Source organism: Brachycentrus maculatus, unplaced genomic scaffold (genome assembly GCF_059751285.1).
Source record: "Brachycentrus maculatus isolate JH-2025_06_01 unplaced genomic scaffold, ASM5975128v1 h1tg000065l, whole genome shotgun sequence".
In the NCBI taxonomy this organism is placed as follows: Eukaryota; Metazoa; Arthropoda; class Insecta; order Trichoptera; family Brachycentridae; genus Brachycentrus; species Brachycentrus maculatus.
This window is the reverse complement of record NW_028280819.1, coordinates 2,327,919-2,350,612: the sequence shown is the minus strand read 5'-3', so window position 1 is coordinate 2,350,612 and position 22,694 is coordinate 2,327,919. Positions and strand designations below refer to the sequence as shown.

The following is a 22,694-nucleotide window of genomic DNA, read 5'->3' as shown; positions in this document are numbered from 1 at the left end:
TCGAGAAAACTTGGGGTCTGTATTGGTGAATGCTTTCACCATTATAATACTATGGAAAATTATGAAATATAGATAATTCGGCCATTATAATATATGTTACAGGAAAAGTAGATTGTTAGGGAGAGTTAACTCTGCCTAGGATGAGTAAAATCTTATTAAAGTATCTGTAAAGTTTATTGAAAATGAACAGATCCACTTTTTCTAGGAGGGGGAACTATGCCTGCTGTAGTTTAGTAAAAGTTGATTCAAAAGACAACAACAAAGGTTGGGTGAAGTCTTCTTAGTCGCTCTCCACATGAACCTGCGCGTGGTTAGGTTAGGTCATGTGTCGACATAATGTTCTTTGACTCATGAAGCATGATCCTAATTAAAAGCAATCTGAGAAATCGTACTATTGATGAGAACCTAAAAATGTGCTGAAAGTAACATATGACTTGACCAAACTTTCAATGGAGATTCAAAGATTGACAATATGTAGTGTTCTTATAATTAATGTCCATATTTGGCTGTTCGTCTAATAATGCTGACCACTGGGTTAGGTTAGTAGTACAAAAAAGTATTATTTTACTAACTCTAGCCAGTAATATACTTTCCCCAGGTCTAGTCAACTGACTAGTAAATGTTGATCAAAATTCATCACTTTTAATTTCCAATCAATTTTTATCTAAGCAGAGTCAACCCTTAGGGTGTTTGTGTGTGAATTTTTCCGTCTGGCACTTCAGTTAGCGTGTTAATACGATGATTGGCTTGGATTGGGTTGTGCTTTTGCCCATCTTTCTTCGGATCTGTGCTCTTGACCGGTGCGTGAAGATATTGCGCGTAAATTCGATCACGCTAAACTGTCGTAGTCACTTTCATTTTTCAAAACCGGACGGTAAAATTCTGGGTAGTGCACAAGCCCCCTTACTGTAGTATCTACTTTTCCAAAACCAAATTTCAAGTACACTTCAAAAGGAGTTAGTATTTTTTTTAATAAAATAAAATATTAATTTATTTTCAAATACTGTAAATCTATTGCGGACCTGGTGGTTGTTTTTTTGTGGTCCAGAAAGAGTTATAAATATATTGTGTTGAATTTTTACTAATGCAGCGACACACTTATCTGAATACAAAAAGCATCAAATAGATTATTTAAACAATTAATATCCAGACATCAATTAAACAATAGCTGCTCTAGTTTAGATAATATGTTCATTGTAACAACGGGAAAAATAAAATGCTTAGCGCTTATAAATAATTGAAATTTATTATAACTATTCTGTTAGTTATACACTTTTAATGAGAAGATACTGAAATTGTATTATTATAAATTTTAATTATATCGAAACGATTTTGGGAAAATTTGAAAGTGAATAAAGTGATTTTTTTCTGTTTATTTTTTTTCCCAAGGAGAGTGTAAAAAAACAATGGCATTACGATTGATGAAGAAGGAAGATGTAGAAATTATTCCTAAAGATGAATTAGAAAGCACTCTAAATGTAAAAATACATGAATTTAAAAATCATAATAGTAGTCTTAAACATACCATTACTAAGGATGAAAATGATGTCAATGCGAATAAGAATATCTCCTCTGTAGACCCTTTTAAAAACTGTGGCACCGATCCAAATTTCAAAAGGGAAATCGTATGGAAAAACGTAATAGGTTTCTTGATATTGCACTTAGCTGCTGTTTACGGAATTTATTTGGCATTTTTCCAAGCCAAATTGTTAACTTTGGCTTGCGGTAAGTATGTTTTTATATATTATGTTTAAAAGTAATTTAATGCAGTTACACCCTTGTTTTGATAGGCTCTGTAGCGGTCTGGGTGTGTATGATATATTTTTTATAACTTCCATACCTATTCTTTCTTTGCAGAAAAACCTTTATATTAGAGATTACAGATCGCTCAAATAAATAAATTACAGGTCTTTAAATAATTTATTTTAAATAATTTTATATTTATTTTTTTTACCCTTATCCGCACACAATGGTGCATAGGGCACTGAATCATAGCGTCACAGTGTTATTTTGATCGTTATTTGCACGCAGGCAAGGTGATCGGCCCTGTGCTTCTTGTACTAGTATAGAGTGATATTAAATAAATATGAGAGCAAAAATCACCCATATTTATTTTAACCCCCCTGGGAAGTAAACCCGGGACCTCCAGCACGGAAGCCAAACGCGTTGACCACTACGCTACGGAGGTGGAATATTAGCATAACTTATATTTATTTTGACTGCCATAGGAATCGAACCTCGGATCACTAGTGCTAACTACTATACCATAATGGTCTCACAAAAATTAAAAAATGTAATTGTTTTTACAAATCATAGCCGCAACGTTAATGGTTGAAACATAAATCCCATAATAGGTTTAAATATAAAGGTACCGTAAAATGGGTAAACATTGCACCAGAATACTGCATTTTAAAAAAAAATTGTATATTCAGATCAGGTTTTTTACTTTTTCTGAGGTTTCAACTATTGCAATGTAATAACACATATAGGTACCTGTAACATGTCTGATACATTTTAAAATTTTTATGTATTTTGCCTGTATTTTTTCAACCTATCTCAACTTATGTCAACTTCAAATGAAACAGCATTCTTCATTTATCTTATCATTTTTCCCTTTTTTATGAAAAAAGATGGATGCTGAGCATCCCAGGGTTTACAACCTGGCATTTGGCTGTCTTAAGTGATCACTTTATACACTTGTGTAACATTCACCATTCTGCCCATTACTGAACATCCAGATTGCATTAATTCTTGAAACCTGTATATATGCAATGGTGTTAGATCCTTTCGTATACCAGTAAGGTTGACATTTTATCCGTAGGGTGAATAATCCAGTGTCCGATATAATAAATAATATTAATATTGTAAATAACACCCTGGACTGCTTCATTAAGTAAAGGGTCTCTTGACTAAGTAATAATTAAGATCATTCTGTGTTTATGTGATGCAGTGCCTTATGCTTCATTGGGTGCTGATGAGGGGTAGTAGAAGAACAATAAATTATAATAAAACATTACAAATTACATATTATTCAATATGAGATGTAGTTCCTAACATAAATTTTTAAAAAGGAGAATATGGGCTCATTGCATCGCCATGAATCATTGTTTACAGTAATAGAAGGATATTATATAATCATTATTTATTTATTTCTTCTTTATCTCATTAAGTATTTATGTGTATGTGTGTTTATTTTTAGCTTTAGGTCTCATGTTCATATCAGGTAAGGGAATGACAATCGGAGCCCATAGATATTTTACACACAAAAGTTTCAAAGCCAATCGTCAGTTGCATGCTTTTCTGCTCGCTCTTTCAACGGTGGCCGGAGAGGTAAACTTTATATTTAAACAATATTCATTGACAACATTTTGAGTGTGTCCAAATACTTGTTCACAAATCCTTTCACACGACCGGTTTCGAGAATTATAGATATTCTCATCAACAGTTGAATATAACTAATACCTTTGTAATTTGATGTATAGAGGTTCCATAGTATAATTGTGGAGGTCCTCATCAAAAAGTAAATTTCCAATATTCCACAAAAAATACTTTAAATACATATCTGTTCTGTTTACTGTATTCTACCAAAATCTTAATTAAAGTTGGGACTAAACGTGATCAATCCTGTGTCAAACCAATACGAAATCATTAATTTGCATGAAAATGTATCAATTTGACAAGCTAGAATTTTCGAATGAAATGTAACCTTTTGGTGAGGACATACACAATTGTTTTGTATTAATGCAAGTGTTCCCATATTCCCAGAACTCCCTTTGGGTGTGGGTAAGGGACCACCGGCAGCACCACAGATATTCCGACACTGATGCCGATCCTCACAATGCAAACCGAGGGTTCTTTTTCGCTCACATTGGCTGGCTGATGAGCAAAAGGCATCCACTGGTCATACAAGCAAGAAAGACGATAGACATGTCAGACTTGGATGCTGATCCCCTTGTTATGATGCAGAAAAAGTAAGACTTAAGTTATAAATTCTTCATTCTTGTTGGGTTACAATCTGTGTGATGATTGGTTTGCTTCTTTTATGGTCAGTCTCCACCCTATTCTATCTTTCACTTGTTTCTTAAACTCGGCGTACCTGCTACAGCACATGTCAGAGATAATTTGATCCACGTTGTTTAAGCGGGCTTGTCTTCTGTAGTTTGTGTCTTTCTCACGTGCCCTCTACAATCGTAAGAGGCGGGCTTGGGTGTCTTATTGTACGGCCTATCCATTTGGCTCGCTGTCATCTTACTTTATTTAGTAAGTATCTAGACTCCCCAGCCCTGCTTTATACCTTGTTGCTCCCTACATGTTCCGACCAGTGAATCCCCAACATGCGCCTGTAGCACTACATCTCTAACGCCTCCAACCACCCTAATAGTCCATGTTTCACTTCCATACACCAGTATGTTCCAGACTAGTTTAATTTAAGGTAAAGTATGTACATATTATGTAACTGATTAGTAACTAATGAATAAAATAAATAATCAGGGTGTAAAATTTGTGTCAGGTTGTGGTCCCATGGTTAGTGTCGCAGAAGTCAGAGTTTCTCGGTTTGAACCCACTCTACCACAATTTGATACCTATTTCCAATAATGAGCCGCTTAGGCTCACAGAAATAGTATGAAATTGAAATATTTGTGTAAATAATAAAAACAGTAGTATTTCTCTTTTCTTTTTTAAATTTAAAAAAAAATTAAGTAAAAGGGGAAATTTTCATACAGGTAGATGATTTTGTATACCATATTTTGGAATTATGTTTTCTAGGAATGTAAAGGTTGATATATAGAAAGGAGAATGAATGCTAGGAACAGAGTGAACGGCACACTGAAATATGTAACTATAATAAAAAATATAGAATCCCACACTTAATGAATAAAACAAAATACCCATCCATGTACACATATTATATATATATATATATATATATATATATATATATATATATATATATATATATATATATATATATATATATATATATATATATATATATATATATATATATATATATATATATATATATATATATATATATATATATATATATATATATATATATATATATATATATATATATATATATATATATATATATATATATATATATATATATATATATATATATATATATATATAAATATATATATGTGTGTGTTTTCTTTAGATAGGTATTCAAAGACAGTACCATCAGTTTTAGTTTTAATCTGTTGGAAAAAGACTTAAAAAATTTTACGGTTGGTTTCATAACTTCAATCCATAATTTGTCTGCATCTAATTATAAATTTTCGGTTCCAGATATTACAAGACATGGTATTTTGTGCTGGTCTTATTTTTGCCTACGTGTATCCCGGTCCTATTGTGGAATGAGTCTGTTTGGATATCTTTTATGGTCTGTTTTATCGCGAGAACAGTATTGGTACTCAATTTCACATGGGCTGTTAATAGCATCGCACACTTTTATGGGAATAAGCCTTACGACAAGTAAGTTAGTTGAAATATATAAATAAAACACTTGTATAAGACCGCTTAAGAGTTTATTTATATCAACACTGCTAGATTTAAAAAAAAACAGATTTTCTCATCAAAAGGTGATGATTTAATACTGTATTATGTCACGCGATAAAACACATTGTACTATTTGTCTTTAATCATGTTTTTATTTATTCGGCATTTACATTGTGGAATGATATGATAATTTAAATATAAAAAAAACACACTTCGCTCACTCCTTTCAACAATGTCACATATCAAAAAAACTTGATTTTTCAGGAGATCGTTTTTAAAGTTTAAGAATATAATATAATATATTGAAAATAAATATCAAGCCACTTATTGAACTTTTTAGTGTGCAACAGATATTTTTAGGTAAAACCTGAATATTTTTTCTCCATTTGAAAAATATTAAGTTTATTTAATAAAAAAAAATTAAACAATACCTTTTCTTCAAAATGCGAAAACAACACTTTCTGCCCTGAAGCGGGTAAATATTTAGTTAAAAATATGCCGCTTTTGCTGGGATATAGTACATTTTCTGGGATTTCAGAAAACATGCACAGCTGAAAATTGACGATTTTTGATATATGACGTTGTTGAAAGGAGTGAGCGACTTGTTTAAGACCACTTTTGAGTTTGTTAACGTAATCACAACTAGTTAAAAAAAATACAAATGTTCCATCAACAGGTGAAAATAAAAACTCTTTATAAAATTTAAGTTTTTGTATAGATATTTCTTGGTGGAACTGCATTTTACATAATAAAACAACAACTATATGGTTTTTCAACATTTATTTTATTTGACCAGTGACTAGGTCTCTTCATCGCTGACATCATCGGACTGGTCGGGTGGTGTCGGTAATGATGAAAACCGGTTGATGGTCAAATAAAATAAATGTGGAAAAAACTTTATGGTTTTTGCTTTATAAAATGTTTGTATTTTGACCTGTCGATGAGACCATTTTTAGATCTGATAACTAATCGTTCTTACATTCACCACCCTACACATACGAACGTACGTGATACGCGCGGTTTTTCTTCACCGTTTTTCGAGAAAAGATATCTGTTCCAAAAATATTTGATGCGTACCGGATACTCTGTCAAATTTATGTCAGGTTTCATACCTGACAATATTTTGCGACAACAAACGTTGTGATTTTTTTGCTTGTTTATAAAATATATGCCTGAAAATAACCCGAAGGTAGAGTGGTTAATAATCACAATACTGATCCAACACAAGTGTTAAATTTATCATATTTTACTCCTCTCTACTTCAAATAAAAAAAAAATTAACTTATTTTTGGCACAATAGACCAATCAAGTTAATTCTTTCCATTCTGACCATTTTTTCTCATAACTGATCAGCTACTCTGATAAAAAAATGCGTTTTTCTACCATTAAAATAAATATTTTGGCTCCCTAATTTTTGAACACTCTGTCTGGCAATTCATATCACCATGTTAATTAAGATTAACTGTATTTATCTGAAATATTTTTTGGTAGAATATACTTGGGTGATAGAGAAATATTCACCACCAAGTGATTAAAGTTGTACATGCGCCGGGCCAGACATTGTGGCCCACGGAGCGGCCTACTAGAATCATACGGGCCAGAATGTCTGGCCTACAGAGTGGTAAGAGTTAAAACAGCAGAGAGTACCTCGGTAGTTAGAGCGCTACATGCAGCACAGTCAAGGGATAACTGGAGAAGAGCCGAGTCAAGGGGCTCAACCCTCAGTAATGAGGAGTAAGAGAGAAGAAGAATTTTTGAACTGAAAAATACTTTTTTTTTTCCAGAAATATAGTTCCAGTTGAATCTCTATTTGTGTCAGTGATAACTTTTGGTGAAGGTTGGCACAATTACCATCACTGTTTCCCGTGGGATTACAAAGCTTCGGAGTTTGGCATTAGTTTCAATTTATCCTCATCCATTATCAGGTGGTTCGTAAGGAAAGGCTGGGCTTCTGATCTCAAAGAGGTTACCCAAGAAATGGTAAGGAAAACACATCCACAATATTTTAGGATTTTTTGTTCCTTAACCTGTTAACCGGGCGGTCCGCTGTCCAATTACGCAACTTTTAACGGGCGCGAATACTGTTTCACTCCGTGTCTTAAATTCATGTCGAGACATGTATGGATGACTAATACCTTTGTTGTTCAAAAAGTATACGTCCATATATATATATATATATATATATATATATATATATATATATATATATATATATATATATATATATATATATATATATATATATATATATATATATATATATATAATATAATATACATTTATTTCAGGGACGTATTCATATGTCCTACCCGTACCCGATATTGTTTACGTTTGACGTATTTATGCGTCCCGCTCGGTTAACAGGTTAAATAGCAACATAATTTTCTTTATGAGTGAATGAGTGAGGAAAGAACGGTAAAACAAATTTATGAGGCGAATGTTAGTGGGAAGACCGAGCAAAACATGGCACAATCAGGTATGCCTAATACTTGAAAGTGATCAGGTTAGGAGTCGTAACAATCGGCGGGTATGTATGAGGAGATGCATGAACGTGGAAGAGGCGAAGAATGTTTGCGAGGACAGAGTAGTGTGGCGCTCTATTCTCTCTGCCTACCCCTGCGGAAGCGGCGTGATGTTTAGTTAGTTAGTTAGTTAATTTTCTTTAAACCCAGGTAACATTAGTCGTATTTGTTTTTTTTTTTTAAACACACTTTTTGCATTGAAAAAATAAGGTGTTCTTAGAAACAAAAATATGGTTTTGAAAAGAAAAGAGTAATTCAAAGGAGTTTTAATAAAGGAGAAAATTTTTGAACAATACGAATTCTAAAAAACAATATGTATTCTTTAAAAAAAAATTGGGCGTGTCCTGACGATCAGCCCTATACGCTGCCAGAAGCTAACTGAGTTTTGTTATTACGAGTTTTACCTTAAATACTCCCTTTTGGAATTATTTATATCGAGATTTTATTGATGGATCTACTACTAGTGCTAAAGTGCAAAGCCAAATAGCCGCAAGTTAAAAACAGTAGTTTTGAGATAAACGAGTTTATAGTTAACTTAAAATAATGTTTTTGCTAAAACATGTATCAAATTAATACAATTTTGAGACTATTTGGAGGAAAGAGATGGAGCAAAATCTGTGATTGTATATGATAAAGGCCAGTTATAAGAATGGTTTGACCCGTGTTAAGCCAAACAGCCGCAACTTGAGTTACGGCTAGTTGCCTTTACACATTAGAGTACTACTACTACCATTATGCCGTTTCCCTGCAGGGGTAGGTAGAGAAGATGGAACACCACACTCTTCTGTCCTAACATATGCTCCTAGCTTCCTTCACGTCCGTACATCTAGTCATATATGCCTTCTAATTAAGTAGACTTTTGAAGCCACCAGATTTTAGGTTCTGATTGATCTGGTTTTGCAAAGTCCAGATCAATCAGAACCTCGTTCTATTCTTCCATTCACATTTTCCAAATATACTTTCTTAGTCATTCTCTCGTTATCCTTCGCTACATATGTCTATACCACCTCAAAGAATTTATATTTTATCTTTTCAATTATCTCTAGCTCAGCCTTACAATTCTTTGTAATATCTTATGTGTGTGTGTGTGTGTGTTATTATTATGCAATATTTTGTTTTAGGCATACACCCGTGCAATAAGAACGGGAGATGGAAGCCATTTTATGAATTCCCTCGTAGAAAATGCAAAAATGTCGAAATCTTCTTGAAAATTCTTTAAGAAAACGTATGATCCTGGAATGGGAATTGGGGTATTTAATGGATTTAATATTTCTCAAAATAACCAACAATATAAGATATTTTTTGAGGCGAGATTAATTTGAGGAAAAGGAGATTGTGGAATTTTTCAAATTTAGAAAAGAAATACAATTTTTGTCAACGTCATCTCACTTTCACTGTTCCTAACTGTTGGTAGAAAAGCATTTCATACCATCAGTCCTGCAACAGCAAAGACATGCTCACCGAATTTAGTGCACTGGTAAGATCTCGAAGCGTAAGATGTCTTTCAACCAATTCATCTGGAATGCATAGTTCTTTTAGATACTCTGAAACCATATTATGCATTAATTTTTACATTAGTAGACACAGTTTATACTCTACCCTTTCGAGAAAGCGTAACCAGTGCAGTTGGTAAAGTATATAAAGTGATAGAACTTCTAAAAATCAGTCTCGTTGCAACATTCAATACTGATTGGAGTCCAGTCATTTTATTTTATTTTTAAGCATGTATGATTTTACCATCAAATAAATAAAAATGCTATTTTAATAAGACTATTTTAATTTTATTATAATCCTTTTCCCATTGTATTCACTTAAAATAAAAATGTACCCACCCGCCACCAAAAACATTAAAATTATTATTAAATTTTGATGCACATTTGACCTCCAATGGTGCTGTCCAGAATCCAGGGGAGGTGGTCGTAAACCCTTACGGAGAGAGAATTATATGAAGTACCGCAAACTTTTGTATGAGACACAATACCAGTGACCTCACTGGACCCATCCTTGGAAAGGTGATGGACTCCTGTTCCCGGGAGAGCCTTAAAATACAAATCATTCTTGAATTGATTAAACGGTCATTATATTTTCTACCAATATTTTTATGACTATCTCTATAACATAGTAAAGTAGAACCTCTATTATTGGAACTCCTTTACAGTAATACCTTGTTATTTTTTTTTTAATTACCTAACGTCCTAAGTGACTCTGAAATCTAGCTACGGCTTATGCAACACCGTTTATCATGTCCCTACTCAGGCTTCGACTTTATAAGTTTCATAGCCTATGCCTACTCGTGAGTGGATTTAGTCTTTATGTTTAAAGTTACTATAATTTCATGTAATTCATGAGTGAAGATTCTAGGCAAAAACACTCGCTATCTCGCTAGACGCATGAGTTTATACATTTCATTGATTCTAAGTTAGCAGTGAAGTTACTTAGGTGTATGATTTTAATTCTTGATTTTACTCAGGTAGTGATAGTTATACCGTGATTAATGCCACCACTATTTATGCTATTTTGCTATAATGCTGTTTGAATAGCGTGGTTCAGTGATTCACTGAGGAACCGAAAGATGCAATATTAAACTCCAGGATTTTCTAATATTTATTTGGACGCTTGTATGACATGTCAACTCTCAATCATTTTAATCAAGTGAATGATATTTTCTATTAAAATAAAATATTCATATGAAAACTTTAAACAATTCCTTCTTTCTGTCTTTGAAATAAGGCCGGCGTAGAAGGTAATAATATATTTCCTGTCCTTAAGCATCAATCGACCGAACGGGTAGAAAAATACCTTTCCTGTCCTAAGTGTGTCTATGTCATATTTTTTGTCTGCATTATAATCAAACTCATCGGAAAAAATCATTATATCACAGACAACTTTGACCAATAGAAGAAATACTAGATTTTAAAAATTAACTTCTTTTAAATTATTGTCATTTTTCGTATTAAATGTTAAATCAAACACTGATTTTTTGAGTCTACAATGTCGTATTTTATTGTTAAAAAAGAAACACATAAAAATCAAATTTGTGACAATTGTTCCGGCTAGTTATGTCATTTTCAAATGAATGCTTTGAATATTTGACATTCATTTGAAAATGCTATAACTAGGCGAAACAACTGTCAGAAAACTGATTTTCATGTGTTTTTTTACAATAAAATACAATTTTGTAGACTCGAAAAATCAGTGTTTGATTTAATATTTATTACATAAGTTAAAATCAAGTGCTACAAAATAAATGCCAAATCTATAAATAAGTCATACATCTTTCTTAATAGAAGAGGATTCCGATGGTGACTTGCAAGACGCTGCAAAAACCCCACTATTGGTTCTCTATTTTGAAAAAATTGTCTCTTGTCACAATTTTTTCTATTAATGTTTATCTGTTTTTATTATTATTAATGTTTTTCACTGTAAAATTTATTCAATACTACCCTGGACTGGTACCTGAAGCGGGGGGCTGATCACCTTTCCCTCATGTGTAAACGATCAAGATAACACTGCGTTTAAATGAAGCAGTGCCCTATGCACCACTGGGGTGCGGATAAGGGTTTTATTATTATTGTATTAATATTTATTAAATAAATTATCTGTAAAGATGAAAAACTAGTTTTATTTGATTTTTTTAACCTCATCATTCATCTCTCACTTTGTATAATACAACTTGAAAGAGTAACTTTGTGTAATACCACTCAATTCATAGTATGAATGATGAATGATAAGGAGAGTATTATATTATCATGCCACAATGTTAACAAAGCTTTTAATATACAAAATATATTCAAAATTGAGTATCGAATTTCGAGCTAGGTGGACTGCATTAACCTTCCCCTCCCGGTGATATGTATTCACTACAACTTGACTTTAAAAATGAGAATATCAATATAAATTATAACAGATACGGGCTCAGAATTTTTGTATTGCTCTGTAATACTTTTACGTGTTACATAAAAGTATTATAAAATAAAGTTATTCATTTGTAGCGACGGAAATAAATAAATATTTTAAAAAAAATCGGGGATAGAATCACCAATTAACAAACATTTCTCAGAGTATACATGCGTGCCTCACTTTACGTACATGAGCACACGGCTTCATACTGTTTCTGACAATCTCATTTTAGTACTGCACGAGTCGTCGTTTAGAGTGGTTGTGTCGCTGCGTTAGCTACGGCGGCAATTGGGATGTATTTTTTTTCTTCTCTTTTTTAGGTATTTACCAGAGCTTACAATACTAAATTGATGTATTTTAACTTCAACTATGCTTAATAAAAGCAACATTTAGAAATATTAACATTTTTCCCATTTTTATATGGTGTACAAAATACATATCACTGGTGCACGCTAAAGTTTTTAGCACTGTATGGAAAAGGTTGAAAGAATACAAGTGGCGACATAACCTCTAAACATTCTGTATATTTAGCTAAATATACTGGATGCTTTGTTAGCATCGTACCCATATTTTTTTTCTTAGAGTATGAATTAATGGAAATTAATGGATAAAAGAAGTATTTCATTTTATTGATGGAGATTTTCTCCAATTAAATTCTTCATAACAATTTTCTAATCCTGAAATAATAAAATGGTCGACAAATACAAAGAGAGAAATGCATAAAATCAACTGTTTCTAGAACCTAAAAACTTTCACTCTAAATACGTGAGAGTTCATGCATTTTTTGTTTTAAGGAATGGAAGCATATATTCTGTAAAGAGAGCGAGCATCTCCAGAAGGAAGAAGAGAAATGGCACATAAATTTCAATAATTTCGAGGAATAATTGGTGAATTAAGTTAGTTATTTTCGGGCTACTCATAAACCACGATGAGTCTCCACAAGTAGTTGAAACACGACCCAATCTACAAAAAAACTTAAAGACTGCAGTATGCTCCGATAGAAAAATTCCGAACAGTTGAAAAGAAACTCATTCAATTTGTAAAACTTGTGAGAGAAAAGATGTGCCCTGCATAACCCTGTGAATGCCTCCACTGTTATTCTTCTTCTTCTTCTTCTTCTTTTTCTAGATCCTAAGGATCTGTTGTGCTTTTTTGTGGTCCAGAAAGTGTTAGTAATATTATTGTGCTCTTAGGATGTTGACTCCCAGCTGTCTTACCACCTTTTTGGAGGTCTGCCTGGGAGGCTGCATCCTTTAGGGATTCCCTGAAGGGCGATATGTGGAAATCTGTCATCTGACATTCTGTTTACATGATCATTCCAGTATCGCCTTCGTTGTCGTCCCCACCTCACGACATCCTCCGTCTTACACATGCTCCGGATGTCGGTATTTCTTACTCGGTCTCGCAATGTGTTTCCGGGTATGGATCGGAGAGTCTTCATCTCGGAGGTTTGAAGACGAGATTTTGTTCTAGAAGTATCTGGTCTTGCCTCAATCCCATAATTGGCTATTGGTCGAACACATGTTTTGTATATTTTCATTTTACTTATTAACTATGGTAAATAGGTGTAGTCAACTGACTAGTAAATATTGATCAAAATTCATCACTTTTTGTTTCCAATCAACTTTTTTTTGAAAAGACCATTAACCTTTCCAGGAGTATAATATTTGATATCCGACTTTCTCTGGGGAGTGGTTTTTTTACATTAAATATGTATTTTTTTTAAATAAAATTTTTGTATTATGAAGATAGAAATTATGTAAAAATAATTTAAATAAAAAATTAAGCTCACCATCTCTAGGTTTTATTTTATGACAAAGTTAAATACAAATATCCAAAGATGTCATTCCTATACAAATAGCATAATACCAACTGACAGATAGACTTCTACGATCATTAACGTCGATACTTCTTTGAGGAAAATTTGCACCGACGTACATTTACGTCCATACTCCTGGAAAGGTTAAGAGTCAATTTAGTCGACTAGGTAGAGTCAATTCTTATTTTAGTACCTACTCTTCCTGTAACAAGCATTAAAAAAATATCAAGATCGCTTCAAATGGAGTTTATATTTTAATAAAATAATAAAAATAATAGTTTATTTTCAAATACTGTAAATCAATTGTGGAACTGGTGGGTTTTTTTATGTGGTCCGGAAAGTGTTAAAAATATTATTGTGTTGAATTTTTACTAATGCAGCGACACACTTATCTAAATACAAAATGCAGCAAATAGATTATTTAAACAATCAATATCCATACATCAATAAACAATAGCTGCTCTAGTTTAGATATTTTGTTCATTTTAACAATGGGAAAAATAAAATGCTTAGCAGTTATAAATACTTGGAATTTATTTTGAATATTCAGTTAGTTATACACTTTTAATGAGAAATTACTTTAATTGTTAATATTTAAATTTTTAATTATATAAAAACGATTTTGGGAAAATTTTAAAGTGAATAAAGTGTTTTTTTTTTTGTTCAATTTCTTTCCCAAGGAGAGTGTAAAAAAAACAATGGCATTCCGATTTATTGAGAAGGAAGATGTAGAAATTATTACAAAAGACGAATTAGAAAGCACTCTAAGTGTAAAAATTAATGAATTTAAAAATCAAAAAAATAAACCCAAAGTTACCATTACTAAGGATGAAAATGAAGTCAACGTTGACAAGAATTTCATCTCAGTAGACCCTTTTAAAAACTGTGGCACAGATCCAAATTTCAAAAGGGAAATCGTATGGAAAAATGCAATAGGTTTTTTGATATTGCACTTAGCTGCTGTTTACGGACTTTATTTGGCGTTTTCCCAAGCCAAATTAATTACATCGGCTTTCGGTAAGTATGTTTTTATACAGTGGAACCTCTCATTCTTAATAATTAATATTGTAAGTTAAAAATAAACTTTCTCTTCTAATAATAAATAAATATTTTATTGTTTATTATTGAAATGCTTTATTTTAAGTTTTTTTATGGAAAGTTGCTCCCTTTTTTTGCCTTTTGCTTATTGATTTAGAGATTAGTGATTTAGATTTATTGATTGAGAGATATTAAGCGATTTTGCTTAATGCTTATTGATGTACAGAGAAAGGGCAAGTCCCTCATTCACGACATTCACTTGTAAGCCGGGAACTTCCATCCCAATCAAAACAAAAAATGTTTCGCTTAAAAAGTAAGACTCTAGAACGAACATTGATCGTTATGAGAGGTTCCACTGTATATTTTAAAAATATTTTCATGCAGTTATACCCTTGTTTTGATAGGCTCTGTAGCGGTCAGGGTGTGTGTGATATATTTTTTTTAACTTCCATACCTACCTGATGAAAAAGTTAACCTACCTGCAGAAAAACCTTAATAAAAAAGATATAACAGATTGATTAAATAAATAAAATAAACATTTTGAGTATGTCCATATACTTGTTCACAAAATCTGGATTATTTCCAATTATAGGAGTTATTTTCATATTATTTTTTGACATCTCATCAAAGATGAAGAAGAATATGGATGTCTGGGCATTTACAGGGCTGACAACCATCATAGGCTGGTTTAAGCCTTCACCTTAACCAATAGATGTCTCTAGTGAAGTTCTAGTGATTCAAGAACAATGTTTCAAAATTGAATCATATACATAGAATTTACAAGAATTTGGGTAGGGTTGTCAATTATGGGTAAAATTGGTGAATGTTACACTGTGTAAAGTGATCACTGTGTAAACCAGCCTATGACGGTCGTCAGCCCTGTAAATGCCCAGACTTCCATATTCTTCTTCATCTTTGATGAGATATAAAAAAAAAAGAAAATAAATAACAGATCTTAAAATAATTTCTTTTAACAATATTAATATTATTTATTATATCGGACACTGGATTATTCACCCTATGGATGAGATGTCAACCTTACCGGTGCATACATATCCTTCCGCATGGAAAGATCTTACACCATTGCATATATACAGGTTTCAAGACCTAACACATTGACCGCCAACTACAATATAACTCGTAGATTGCGTTCTTTGCTAGGACACCGACTAGGAATCGTCTCGTACTGTGTTTACTAACCATATTCCTGTAGCTATGATAAAATTTGTTGTATATCAGTGCTAATATGGATAGATGGCTTCTGGGAAATTAAGATCGTTCTGTGTTTATGTGATGCAGTGCTTTATGATCCATAGGGTGCTGATGAGGGGTAGTAGAAGAATAATAAGTTAAAATAAAACATTACATATTCCACGTTATTGAATATAAGATGTATTTCCTAATATAAAATTTAAATAAGAGAATATCTCATTGCATCGCCATGAATCATTGTTTACAGTAACAGAAGAATATTATATCTTCATTTTTAATCTTTAATAATAAGGAAATAAGGAATGCAAGGCTGAGATAAGCATTATTGATAAAATTAAGAAAGGTGTGTTGAGATGGTTTGGACATGTGGAACGTATGAGTGAAGAAAAAACGGTTAAACAAATTTATGAGGCGAATGTAATTGGAAAAAGAATCAGAGGAAGACCGAGGAAAACTTGGCAAAATCAAGTATGTCAATACTTAAAAGCAGCCGGGTCAGGAGTCGTAATAATCGTCGGGTATATATGAGGAGATTCATGAATGTGGAACAGGCGAAGAATGTTTACAAAGACAGAGTGATGTGGCGTTCGATTTTCTCTGCCTATCCCTGCAGAGAAGGGACGTGATGGTTAGTTAGTTTTACTTAGTGAAATTGAAATTTTCAATCAAACGAAAGGTTGTATGTATAGTACAAAATTAGTTTAAAAACTTTTGTTAATGGATTCATTATAAAGAGGGTCCGTCGATTACCAAGGGTAGATAATTCGTTTTCTAAGTAGTCTTTTGTAACTGGCATGAAAATACCTGATCTTTATGCACTTTGCATAGCTGAATTCTAAAACGAAAGCAAAAAAATGTGTTTTTTATTTATGGCTTATTTATCTTTAAAAAAAATCTATTTCTCCTTTACCATATTGAGTATTTATGTGTATGTGTGTATGTTTTTAGGTGCATTTCTAGTATTCGCAACAGGAAAGGGAATTACAATTGGAGCCCATAGATATTTTACACACAAAAGTTTCAAAGCCAATCGTCAGTTGCATGCTTTACTGCTCGCTCTTTCAACGGTGGCCGGAGAGGTAAACTATACATTTAAACAATATTTATTCACAAAATTTTGAGTATGTCCAAATACTTGTTCACAAATCTGGATTATCTCCAATTATCAGAGTTATTGTTCATATTATTGTATTTCATATATGTGATAATAATCCAGGACGGACCTCACATACAAATGTATTATTTTCTGCTTAATAAAAAGCTTCTTTCATATCACCATTAGATGTCTCTAGTGAAATTCTAGTGATTCAAGCACTATTTTTCAAAATTGAACTATATATGTATATATACAAATATAGAAGTTCCGAGAATTTGAGTAGTGTGTTTGTCAATAATGGGTAGAATTGGTAAATGTTACATGTGTGTGAAGTGATCACTTAAACCAGCCTATGACGGTCATAAGATCCATAAATGCCCAGACTTCTATATTCTTCTTCGTCTATCTTGAGATGTCAAAAAATAATATCAAAAATATTTATTTACAAATATCGTAGTCGTACGGGAGAAAGTTACCAACTACCAAAACATAAAATGTTCAGGAGGGCCATTTAAGTCACTATTGCTTGGCATGAAAATAAACACCAATGCAGTTAGTCATTTTTAACTAGTCAATATATTATACTTCCAAGTTTAAAATCCTTTGGAATTTTTTCAGGGCAATATTAAGCTAGTAAGATATTAAATAGTCAATGATCACGTTTTTGTAAAACAATGCACTTGGTCACTTTCTCCTGTATGACTACGATATGTATGTGTATATAAGATGCTTAGGTAGGTCAGACTGGGGTACTGTCAGGGCTGGCAACACTGCGCTGCTACTGACTGGCAACTCTGCCTCATACCTTGACAGTTTAAAGCTCTTTCACACTGGCTCTCTTGTAGGCCAGTCTGATAATTGCATCGCAAATTAGAATAAAGAACATAGAATAAGAACTAGATGATGGTGTGGTTTAAAAATACCTTTACCATAACAGTAATTAGTATGTGTATTAGAGTAGAAATGAAATAAATTAATCAGGCCATATTTGTCATTATGTATTTTGGATATAATACAGTGAAACCTGGATGTATCAAACCTCTATATAATCAATTCCTCAATGTAACATTTTTTTTTAAATCGAACTAGCCATTGCATTCAATGAAAAATATACCACTACGAGCAAAGAATGTAAACAAACCTTCATATAACCAAAGAAAGTTTATGTTTTTGTCAAATGCAATTTTAGTATTTAAATAATGTATACAGTAGTAATATAAAACTGAACATACTACTTAGTAGTTTGTATATAAATACTTCAATTACGATATGTTTTCTCTATCACAGAATTTGTTATATAAAGGTCAGCAATTTTTTATTTGGTTCAATCTTTAACAGCAAAGTGAAACTCAATATAAATACAACAAATCACTCAATATACCAAATTTTTCAAAACCCCTCGATATTCAAATATAAAAATAAAACCACTTTATGTGTTTAGTAATGTAAATATGACTAGTTTTGAGAATTACAGATATTCTCATCAGCATTTGAAAATAACTTATACCCTTACGGTTTGGTATATTGAGGTTCCAAAGTATAATTGTGGAGGTTCTCCTGCAATATTGCAGAAAAAAAATCATTTAAATGCAAATCTGTTCTGTTTACTGTATTCTATCAAAATCTTAATTAAAGTTGCGACAAAACGTGACCAATCATGTGTTAAACCAATACGAAATCATTTAATCACACCAAAAATGTATCAATTTTACAAGCTTGAATTCCTGATTATTTAAAATCATTTAAAATGGAAATGTAACGTCTTAGTGAGGACCTCCACAATTGTTGTGTATGTAGCAAGTCTTCCCATATTCCCAGAACTGCCTCTGGGTGTGGGTGAGGGACCACCGACAGCACCACAGATATTCCGACACTGATGCCGACCCTCACAATGCTAACCGAGGCTTCTTCTTCGCTCACATCGGCTGGCTGATGAGCAAAAAGCATCCACTGGTCATACAAGCAGGAAAGACGATAGACATGTCAGACTTGGAGGCTGATCCCCTTATTATGATGCAGAAGAAGTAAGATATAATATATTCTTCATTCTTCGTGAATCTTTTAAAAAATATTTATTAGTTGCCTTAGAAAATTATCCTTGCCTATTGTGTACCTTGCCTATTGTGTAAGTATCTAGTCTGCCTCCGTGGTGTAGTGGTTAGTGTGTTTAGCTACCGTTTTGGAGGTCCCAGGTTCGATTCCCAGGGAGGGATAGTGAAAATAAATATTAGTGATTTTTAAATTCTAATATATATTTTAGTCCGCCTTGGTAATGTAATAGTCAGCACGCTCGGCTACCATTCTGGAGGTCCCGGGTTCGAATCCCAAAGAGGGTAAAATAAATGTAAGTGATTTTTTCACTGTAATATTTATTCAATATTACCCACCTTTCCTTCCTGTTTAAACGGTCAAGATAACACTGCGGTTATATGATGCATACCATATTTGGGAAGTAGGTTTTCTAGGAATGGAAAGATTGATAAAGATATATAGAGGAGAATGAATTCTAGGAATAGAGTGAACGGCACACTGAAATAAGTAGTATTATAAAATACTATAGTAAAAAATATATAATTCCATACTTAAATAAAAATACGAAATACGCATGTACACATATTACATTTGTGTTTTTTTATATATTAATAAACAGTACCATCAGTTTTAGTTTTTATGTGTTAGGAAAAGACTTAAACTTCCTCTAATGTTTGTGTCATAACTTCAATCTATAATTTGTCTGCATCTAATTATAAATTTTCTGTTCCAGATATTACAAGACATGGTATTTGGTACTAGCCTTATTTCTGCCGACGTATATCCCGGTCCTACTGTGGAATGAGTCAGTTTGGATATCCTTTATGGTCTGTTATATAACAAGAACAGTATTAGTACTTAATATCACATGGACGGTTAATAGCATCGCACACTTTTTTGGGAACAAACCTTACGACAAGTAAGTTAATTGAAATATATAAATAAAACACTTTCATAACACCTATAGTTTATTAATATCAAAACTACTAGTTTTGAGGACTCTAAAGTAACTATGTCGCTCACTCCTTTCAACAACTTCATATATCTAAAAACTTTTTCAGTAGATTGTTTTTAAAGTTTAAAAATAAAATGAAATGTATTAAAAATAAATATCAAGCCACTTATTGAACTTTTTAGTGTGCAACAGATCTTTTTAGGTAAAACCTCAATGTTTTTTCTTCATTTGGAAATTATTTAGTATATTCAAAAATATTATTAAACAATACCTTTTCTTCAAAATGCAAAAACAACACTTTTTGCCCTGTAGCGGGTAAATATTATGTTAAAAATATACCACTTTTGCTGGAATATAGTAAATTTTCTGGGCATTCCGAAAACATACACAACTTAAAATTGACAATTTTTGATATATGACATTGTTGGAAGAAGTGAACGATATGTTCTCATCAAAAGGTGATGATTCAAACTATTTGCTTCAACAGGTTTACACGTCTTTGTCATGCGATAAAATACTACTTTTAACAAGTGTTTAGTCGTGTTTTTATTGATTCGGCATTAACTTTTGGAAAAAAATAATGATTTAAATATTAAAATAAAACACTTGTTTAAGACCACTTAGAAAAAGAGTTAAGTCAAGGATCACAACCCTCAGTAACGAGGAGAAAAACGTAGAAGATTAATTTATGGACTGAAAAAAAACTTTTTTTTCCAGAAATATAGTTCCAGTTGAATCTCTATTTGTGTCAGCGATAACTGTTGGGGAAGGTTGGCACAATTACCATCACTGTTTCCCGTGGGATTACAAAGCTGCGGAGCTTGGGATTAGTTTCAATTTTTCCGCATCCATCATCCGGTGGTTTGTAAGGAACGGCTGGGCTTCTAATCTCAAAGAGGCTACCCAAGAAATGGTAAGGATAATATATCCACAATATTTTATTAATTAAATACTCCCTTTCTTCTTCTGTTCGTGTCATGTCCCCCTGACGTCGACTATCATTTGAGAGTAATTGTGTTGCCTAATTTCAAAATCCGCCAGATCCATGTAAGTAGTTTTACAAAAGATGCTAAATTCTCTGGGTTATCTTTAGATAAAATATTATGAAATTCAGAATTTTCTTATTTGCTAAAAAAATTATTCAGTATTTAAAAAAAAACACAAGATGACAATGACGTCATTTTAATTTTTGACCTATCCCCGCTCTCTGATTGGCTGATATGGGTCAGAAGGCAAGTTCCATGAATATAGCGGAATTTGAAATACAACGCTGTTTTTAATTATTTTTTAGCAAGGTTTTCAAGTATATAATTATTTTAAACAATAAAATCCACAATTGGCATTCCGATAGAGTATATATTTGAAAATCTTATGAATTGGATCTGGCGGATTTCGAAAGTAAGCGACACAATTGTCCTTGTTCTGGGCACCTCGAAACAGCGTCTCAATGGTCCTGATCCCCGACTAATGTCATATATTCCGGAGCCAGGAGATCTTTCTTCTGCCCACACCTTGTTGAACCTCTATTTTGCCTTTAATATTCCTTTTAGAATTATTTGTATCAAGATTTTATTGATATCTCATCATGGATCTTCTACTAGTACTACATACTACTACTATCACACCGTTTCCCTACAGGGGTAGCTAGAGAAGATGGAACACTACACTCTTCTGTCTTAACGTACGCTCCTAGCTTCTTTCAAGTCCATACATCTAGTCATACATGCCTTCCGATTAAGTAGACTCTTAACACCTCCATATTTTAGGTTCTGATTGATCTGGTCATGTCAATTTTTTTTAGCCCTCTTCGTTCTGTTCTCCCATTCACATTTCTAAATACTTTCTTAGTCATTTACTCGTTTTCCATTTGCATCATATGTCCATACCACATTAAAGAATTTATCTTTTATCTTTTCTTTATTTTCAATTATCTCTTGTTCAGCCTTACATTCCTTTCTAATATCTTCATTTTTAATTCTGTCATATGACAATTTTCCGTACATTCATCTGAGGGAGTGTATTTAAATAACATTCACTCTGCTTTCATCCTTCCTTTGCATGTGTGTGTGTGTGTGTGTGTTATTATTGTGCAATATTTTGTTTTAGGTATACAGCCGTGCAATAAGAACGGGAGATGGAAGCCATTATATGAATTCCCTCGTAGAAAATGCAAAGAAGTCGAAATCTTCTTGAAAATTTTACAAGAAAAAGTATGATCCTGGAATGGGAATTGGGGTATTTAATGAATTTAATATTACTCGAGACAACCTAAATTTGAGAGAAGGGAGAAACTGTTAATAGAAGAGCATTTCACACCATCGGTCCTGCAACAGCAAAGACATGCTAGCCAAATTTAGTGCGCTGGTAAAATCACTTTACCCATGGCATATTGTTGTAGCCGATCTACCGAGTCTATCAACTAATTTGTCTGGAATGCACAGTTCTTTTAGACACTCTGAAGCCACAGTATGCATTCATTTATACATTAGTAGACACAGTTTATACTCTACCCTTTCGAGAAAGCGTAACCAGTGCAGTTGGTAAAGTAGTGAAGTAATATGACTGATTTTAGAACTTCCAAAAATCAATTCTCGCAACATTCAATACTGATTA

General features: G+C 32.6%; 2 protein-coding genes across 2 annotated transcripts; both read left to right on the top strand.

The window, feature by feature from the left end:
* Window positions 1-1,406: 1,406 nt before the first annotated feature.
* LOC148311443 (acyl-CoA Delta-9 desaturase-like) lies at window positions 1,407-9,789 on the top strand. Its single transcript, XM_088256629.1, has 6 exons — window positions 1,407-1,725; window positions 3,200-3,330; window positions 3,766-3,971; window positions 5,299-5,484; window positions 7,293-7,488; window positions 9,152-9,789. Exons 1-6 carry the CDS (start codon window positions 1,407-1,409, stop codon window positions 9,236-9,238), a joined length of 1,125 nt encoding a protein of 374 aa, XP_088112755.1. The 3' UTR covers window positions 9,239-9,789.
* Window positions 9,790-14,447: 4,658 nt separating this feature from the next.
* Window positions 14,448-22,678, top strand: LOC148311442 (acyl-CoA Delta-9 desaturase-like). Its single transcript, XM_088256628.1, has 6 exons — window positions 14,448-14,766; window positions 16,948-17,078; window positions 18,914-19,119; window positions 19,860-20,045; window positions 20,799-20,994; window positions 22,188-22,678. The coding sequence occupies exons 1-6, from the start codon at window positions 14,448-14,450 to the stop codon at window positions 22,272-22,274; spliced, it is 1,125 nt and encodes a 374-aa protein (XP_088112754.1). The 3' UTR covers window positions 22,275-22,678.
* The last annotated feature ends 16 nt before the right edge of the window (window positions 22,679-22,694 follow it).